The sequence below is a fragment of the Rutidosis leptorrhynchoides genome, chromosome 11, assembly GCF_046630445.1.
Source record: "Rutidosis leptorrhynchoides isolate AG116_Rl617_1_P2 chromosome 11, CSIRO_AGI_Rlap_v1, whole genome shotgun sequence".
Lineage (NCBI taxonomy): Eukaryota > Viridiplantae > Streptophyta > Magnoliopsida > Asterales > Asteraceae > Rutidosis > Rutidosis leptorrhynchoides.
The window spans coordinates 304,424,080-304,431,595 of NC_092343.1; the positions used below are offsets into that span (position 1 = coordinate 304,424,080).

Consider the following 7,516-nt stretch of genomic DNA (forward strand, 5'->3'; position numbering starts at 1 on the left):
TGGAGAATATATAACCATTACCCTAGCTAACATGGGCTAAAGCCCTTACATAAAGGTGATACTGGTGTTTCGAGCTTTACATCTATTTTAAAATAATACTCGATGCATTTGGTGTTTCGAGCTTTACATCTATTTTAAAAATAGCATCCACCGGTCAATTTGCATACGACACAACACTAGATATATTTGATGAATATTTACAAACGTTGTCATCACGTGAAACATTATATAATTTTACAAGATGCATAATTGATATATAGTCGAACGCATGCATTAAAGCATTGATCGAATAACACGACCAGATTAATTTAATAAATATGAATGTTTCTGAAATATTATGTCTCATTGATATATAGTACTCCCTCCGTCCTAATTAAATAGTCCTGGTTTTCTTTTATGTCTGTCTCAAATTAATAGTTCATTTCCATAAATAGATAACAATAATTGATTAAAATACTTTTATATTCCTACTTTTTATAAGTAAGATAAAAATGTAAGTAAAAAGTAAGGGGTAAAACTGAAAAGTAGACAAAAAAATACATGTGTCAGTCAATTTTTCATAAACTGTATATTTTTTATTTTTTGTATAAGACTATTAAATTGGGAACTATGGAGTATATGGCAATAAGGAGTATATCATAATTCGTAAAAAAATTGCTTTTAGTTGATAGTAATATAAAATTATAAACTTGCAAAATAGGGAAAAAGTAGGGAGTGATGCATGGAATGGGTAAGCATGTATAATTGCATTTGCTCTGTTTTTGTGTATTGTGATTGTACCACCCTCACTTCACCTTACACCCATCACAATTCACACCATCATATCATATGCAATGCTAATGCTATTTTCATGGCCCCCATTTTCTCTTCTTCACTCCCATAATATTAATAATATTACTCCATCATTGCATTACATATAACGCCGCCTCTACTCTTGATCTCATCACCACACTCCTACCCACATTTCAAGATTTCACCAAAACATCACTAAATTTCCAATCTTTTTTCATTTTCAGTTTTTCCCTTTTGATCTCTCAGTTTACCCACCAAGATATCATCACTGGTATGTGTTCTTTTTTCTTGAGATCAAATCTCATTTTTATTTCAAGATTAGTGTATTTCTGTTATGGGGTTTGGCTATTCTTATGGTCTTTCTTGTAAAATATGAGATTTCATCTTAAAGTATTGATTTGTTATTATTTTATGATTATAAGGTTTTGATGAATTTGATGAAATGATCCATTTGGAATGTTGTAGATTTTGTGTAGATTCTGATTTGTATTCTTGTATTGTTAACCAATGTGGCTTCTTTATTCAATCATTCCCTTATTTTGGATTGTATAGTGTTATACTGTTTGTTTTCATGGGTCCATTCCAGTTTTTCAGTACTATTTCATTTAACATGACATATTTATACTGCATCTAATTAGTACATATATAATTTGTAATTTTATGACTCTTACTAGAAGATCTCCAATTTTGGGAATCACTTACTCTGATCATCTTACATTCAAATACAATGGGTCATGACTTAGTGCACCTCCTAGGTTAGTTACATGGTAAATGCTATCATAAATCCTAAAGGAACTAACATAACGGATAGGTAAAGATGTTTTCACTTCGACTCGTAACAATAGATACATAAATAATGTGTTCACTTCGACTCGTAACAATAGATACATAATACTTACAAATGGGTAAACGAATAAGGTTTTCATTGTTCACGCTACATGTGCACGGGGGCGAATCTAGTGTATAACCACTAGGGTCTCGTGACACCAGTAGTTTGGAAATTTTTTACAAAGTACTCTTCAAATTATACAACATACCACTAAATATAAGTATGAAACTCTATATATTTGTGGGAATTATAGTTTTCTTGAGTAAACAACCACTAAATGATCTTTAAAATATAATTAGCTTTGAATTTTTTTTTAATAATATATATATATTTGTGGGATTTATGTCATCACAATTTAATTTTATTTGTTGTACTAATAATCTACTTTTACTATCACTTTGAACTTACAAAGTAATACATTATTCTTGTATATTCACAAAGCTATGGACCTTTAAACTCATTAACTTTGTTACAATAAATGTTACATGATCTTATAATTTCTGTACCAGATCTTGAAGGTTTATCAACATATCTTGTAATATGCCGGAGCGAGTTAATGAAGTGGAGTTTGATGAATTCGATAAGCTTCTTGGCGAGATACCTCGAGCTACTGTGACCACAAACACCGAAGAATTTGGAACCTTTAATCTTTCTAAGAACGCAAAAAATCTCTACACAACTCCTGATAATGGTACATTTCTTAATACTTTCAACGACGAAAAACTATCTGTGAGAAGCGTTCCGTATAATCTTCTCGATGATCAAACGTTCGCGTCTGTTTTTCAAGATTTGAGTATCAAAGATAGGCCAATAATGCTATCTCCTACCCCTTCTTTAGTTAACTCTTCAACACCCTTCAATGGAGTTGACTATAATGGTCAACAACTCATCGCTATCCCAGTGATGCCGAATCAGCATCAATTGTTTTTTCATCATTCCCAACAGAACATCGATTCGCATATAACGTGGACGAATCTTGAAAATAAACATCATTATCATCCATCTAATATGCACCAATTTTGTAATAATTTACAAGTTGAAAGTCAACATGCTGCACCACCTTCACTAACTCGGTTCATGAGTCATCATGCTAATGGTATGCATGGTTCGAACCAAAAGCCACCAGAAAAGATACTCTCAAGGTCACGTGGGCTTAACCGGGACCACCTTGGGTCTCTAAAATTTGGTAGCTTTGAACGAAAAGACCATGTTTCAAGTGTCGTGAAGCAACCGTTGCAAAAATCAGATGATTTTGGAGACAAAATATATTCCATGGCTAAAGATCAACAAGGATGTCGCGCGTTGCAAAAAAAGTTTTCTGAAGGGACACGTGCTGACCTGGACAACATTTTTCGGGAGGTGATCGTGCATATAATCGAGCTTATGACGGACCCATTTGGAAACTATCTAGTGCAAAAGCTACTTGAAGTTTGCGATAAGCATCAACATATGCAGATTCTTCGTGTTATAACTAAAAAGCCTGGTGAACTTGTTAGGATTTCATGTGATATGCATGGGTTGGGCTTCTTCTCCCCTTTCAAAAATAATAATAATAATAATTATAAAAGAATAAAGTAATAAATAAATAAATAAATTGTTTTTTTCTTTATAGGACTCGTGCGGTTCAAAAGGTTGTTGAAACGCTTAAGACACGTGAGCAGTGTTCAATGGTTGTTTTGGCTCTGAAGCCTGGAATCATTGGCTTGATGAAGAACATGAATGGCAATCATGTTGCGCAACGGTTCTTGCAATACCTAAAACCTGAATTCAATGAGGTAACAAACATCTATAGTGTTAGGATAATAGGTGGCAATTTCAATCCATATTTTGTTAAATGGGTCGACTTGATTATGTTTTATTTAGACGGTTGAATGGGTCAAACCAATCAAATAGGTTTCAACCGCTAAAGTACCCTTCATATATAATTAGTTGTGAAAAACATTTTAGGACCCCATTGAGTTTTGATTCTCGATTCACCACTGCATGTCACCCTATCATAATATATTGGTCACAGTTAATTTCTTTTACAGCTTCACGTTAAGTTATGTAATTTGAACATAAAAAAATAATAATAATAACTTGTGTATATCACCCTTACAGTTTTTGTTCGAAGCTGCAACTATGAAATGCATAGAACTAGCAACAGACCGGCACGGTTGTTGTGTGCTTCAAAAATGCTTAAGTCATTCAGACGGTGAACCAAGACGGCGTTTGGTTCGTGAGATCACTTCAAACGCTCTAATTCTTTCACAAGATCCATATGGGTAACCCGCCCAACTTGACCCACAAACACCTCTCTCTAGTTGATTATATATTTATATGCAGTTGTGATTTTAGTTGTTGTACATTTTTAGGAACTATGTTGTACAATATGTATTTGAGCTTCAAGTTTCATGGGCAACATTGGCTATTCTTGATCAACTCGAGGGTAATTATGGTGATTTAGCAATGCAGAAATATAGTAGTAATGTTGTTGAAAAATGCATAAAGTATGCAAGAGAAGAACGGAGTGTTTGCATAGTTAACGAGTTGATTAATAATCCTCGTTTAGATCAGATCATGCAGGATCCGTATGGGAACTATGTTGTTCAGGCAGCACTTCGTTCTTCAAAGGTCCGTCTCTTTTTAATGTAATCTGCATTTTGAACTGTATTGTTATAGATTTTCAGGTAGAGATGTAATTGGATGAATCAAAATGGGATTTTAGTCGGGTTGGGTCAGGTCGATTTGGGCAGTGCTTCAAATAATAATTATAACAGCTTATTATTGTATTACTCCGTACTATCTTTGGTTCAATTTGTGTATTTTTCGCATTTTCTAATGTTTTTCACGTGTATATACATGTATATATTGTATATATACGTATAAATTTACTTGTGTTGTACAGGGAGCCCTACGTGATGCGTTAGTTGAGGCAATAAAACCCCATGTCCCTGCATTACGCACAAGTCCGTACGGAAAGAAGGTTTTGTCAAGTAACGGTCTCAAAAAATAAGCTAATTTGGTAAGACATTCAAAATGGTTAATCATTGAAATTAATCTAATATGGGATTTTGTTTGAGTAAAAAAACGTTTTTAGACCGAAAAAATGAATGAAAAAAAAACTAATTCTTTGTGTGCTTTTCTTTGCAGGCTCAGTCTTCTGCTTTAGTTACTATAAGGCGATTGTTTGTTTGCGTTTGAATTTGTTACGAGTAGAAATAAAATTTTTTTAAGCTTCTATCAGCCATTAGCAGCTGCAGTGACTTGCAGTCTCATTCTGTTTGTGCAAAAGAATAGTTATCAAATTATTATTATTATTATTATTGTTATTATTATTTTGTGCAATCAGTGATAAATCGGCATTAATTCGTGTATGCATGGTAGGCATACATAAGCCGGCATTAATTCGTGTATGCATGGTAGGCATACATAAGCCGATGTGCTCGTGTTGAGTACATATTTTGATATTTCGTTTTTACGTCGTGAGTTTTGTAGAATTATAACTTTATGGGTGGTAGTTTATTTTGAATAATATTTAATAAAATTTTTTGTGTTAGTTTATGTTTTTAATTTCACATATTGAAAATATTTAACTTGTTCAGTATAGGACTAACATACTTGTATTGAGAATCAAACTGACTGTATCTTTATTAAAATGCATATACCATTTGGTACATATAGAATACATGAATTTTATAACTCAAACTCATTGTTATAGAAACATATATTTTGACTACCTTAATTATACTTTTTTACTGTATTTACTTATAGAGTGAGCTAAAATAATTACTATATTACCCTTACTCTTCCCTTTTATATACCAAAAACCCCATGCAGCATGTCACCTATGAAATTCTGCATTTGTAACTAACAAACTCTGCATCACCAATATGCTAAAAAGTTCAACAACAGATAGTATAATAAAAAAAAAAATGCCCATACAGTTTTCATGCTGAGGTACATGCAGGTAAAATTACCATAATACCCTCACTCTTTCCTTTGACATCCTAATTTCTAACACCATCAAACCGTTCATTTCATAATTAATAAAAAAAAAACCCCCCAAATCATTCCTATTTTTTAAATCAAGAAAATATGAAAAACAAGATTTTTAGGCTAATCATCTGAAGGGTCTTCATCCATATACTGAGGCACAATTGCACCTGGTATTCGGTAATCAATGGAAGAATTCGAGCTTGCAGAACCTGCATTCGCCCCGATTAGCAAATTTTCAGACGCTTCGTTGTGGTTCTGTTCACTAATTTGAGCTGAAACATCCAATTGCAGATGAGGATTTGTTGACAGTGACTCGTTGATCTCGTTCTGTAGTAAAAAGATATTAGCAAACAATACCAATTTATACTATACACAAAACATATGATCCAACCCATAAATAAGAACCTGCACAAAAGATATAATTTCGGCTGAACTAAGCGTTTTTCCATCTTTCAAATGAGATGAAATCCAGTCATGTACTTTCGCCTGCAAGAACAGACAAGTTCATACCCTTTATGAACACACTAAGTTTGTTTAACCTTATGTATGATTTCATTTAAGTCGGTCAATGCTAAAAAGTCAGTCAAAGACGAGTATGTCTGAGTCAAGGTTGGTCAAAGTTAGGTCAAATTTGTAATAATATTTTTAATACTTAGATTTTGTGCCCAACACAAGTTTGAAAATTTATGTTTGATGTATTTATGTGTAAAAAATATATGTTAATATAAATATTACTAAAAGTCAACGTTAGTCAACGTCTGACTCGACCCTCACTCGACTAGTCGTTTCATGTCTATCTTGTGACTTTTCCAACCATGGTTGTATATATATACTATATGAGGGTAAATCAAATGATCAAAGGGTCATCCCTCATAAGTTGCTTGTATATAAACAAAGGGTAAATCAAATAAAGCCTCACTTTCAACTGATCACACAAAAGAGAGTCATCAATATCAATATACAAATTAAACCATAATAAATAAAATCAAGCATAAAAACCTCAAGAAATGGTGCAATTAAGATTAAATATACTAACACAGTAAAATGTGATACTCATATTCAAGTTTAAAGAGTACTAAATTTGACACTAAAAGTCAAAAACTCACCAAATTTTCAAACTTTCAAATAAAAAGAATATTACATCGATTGAACTCATGAAATAATATCAAACATCAAATTGAATGCATACGAAACATGATTATACAACACATACAACGAATTTGAAGTAAACAAAGCAAACTTAAAATTAGGGTTTATCGTTTTCTTACAAGTGAATGTCTTCGACCAGAATTGAAAGCAATTGGTTGTAAATTTATAGCTTGATGATACAATTTAGCAACTTCATTAGCAACATTCTGAAAATCGAGACCAATATTGGGTTTATCTGTAATTGAATTATCGACTTTTCTTCTTTGTGCCATTGAAGCTTTGAACGCATAGCAAGAAACTGATCGTCATTTGGTTTGTATAAATGGGTTATTATTATCAGAAGGAGACAAAATCCAATATAAATGCAAAATTCATGAATTTGGTGGTATCTAATTTTTTCTAATTAAAACAAAAGTGTACTGGAGTAGGGATGACCCGTTCATATACATTATAAACGATTCACAATAGTTGATTACATTGCGAGGTATTTGACCTCTATATGATATATTTTACAAACATTGCATTCGTTTTTAAAAGACAAAATTTCTTTACATCGAAAATTGACAGGCATGCATACCATTTCATAATATCCACTATCCAACTATAAATTGATTTCATAATAATATTTGATGAACTCAATGACTCGAATGCAACGTTCTTCGAAATATGCTATGAAAGACTCCAAGTAATATCTTTAAAATGAGCAAATGCACAGCGGAAGATTTCTTTAACACCTGAGAATAAACATGCTTTAAAGTGTCAACCAAA

At 32.4% G+C, this 7,516-nt stretch overlaps 2 protein-coding genes across 2 annotated transcripts; one reads left to right on the top strand and one right to left on the bottom strand.

Moving 5' to 3' along the window:
• The first annotated feature begins 2,161 nt into the window (after positions 1 to 2,161).
• LOC139874250 (pumilio homolog 12) lies at positions 2,162 to 4,616 on the top strand. Its single transcript, XM_071861705.1, has 5 exons — positions 2,162 to 3,138; positions 3,234 to 3,396; positions 3,722 to 3,885; positions 3,976 to 4,234; positions 4,509 to 4,616. Exons 1-5 carry the CDS (start codon positions 2,162 to 2,164, stop codon positions 4,614 to 4,616), a joined length of 1,671 nt encoding a protein of 556 aa, XP_071717806.1.
• A 1,019-nt stretch (positions 4,617 to 5,635) lies between these two features.
• Positions 5,636 to 7,030, bottom strand: LOC139876340 (uncharacterized). The gene is made up of 3 exons (XM_071863649.1): positions 6,868 to 7,030; positions 6,005 to 6,085; positions 5,636 to 5,926 (listed from the first exon to the last, which is right to left on the bottom strand). The coding sequence occupies exons 1-3, from the start codon at positions 7,018 to 7,020 to the stop codon at positions 5,720 to 5,722; spliced, it is 441 nt and encodes a 146-aa protein (XP_071719750.1). The 5' UTR covers positions 7,021 to 7,030; the 3' UTR covers positions 5,636 to 5,719.
• Positions 7,031 to 7,516: the final 486 nt, after the last annotated feature.

Bases quoted from the DNA above. Each gene is read 5' to 3' on its own strand.
- LOC139876340 (XM_071863649.1), bottom strand. From the start codon at position 7,020: ATGGCACAAAGAAGAAAAGTCGATAATTCAATTACAGATAAACCCAAT. The intron at 6,086-6,867 runs GTAAGAAAACGA...CTGTTCTTGCAG, and splicing joins CTGGTCGAAGACATTCACTT to GCGAAAGTACATGACTGGAT. The intron at 5,927-6,004 runs GTTCTTATTTAT...TTTTTACTACAG, and splicing joins AAATTATATCTTTTGTGCAG to AACGAGATCAACGAGTCACT.
- LOC139874250 (XM_071861705.1), top strand. From the start codon at position 2,162: ATGCCGGAGCGAGTTAATGAAGTGGAGTTTGATGAATTCGATAAGCTT. The intron at 3,139-3,233 runs GTTGGGCTTCTT...TTTTCTTTATAG, and splicing joins ATTTCATGTGATATGCATGG to GACTCGTGCGGTTCAAAAGG. The intron at 3,886-3,975 runs GTAACCCGCCCA...GTACATTTTTAG, and splicing joins CTTTCACAAGATCCATATGG to GAACTATGTTGTACAATATG.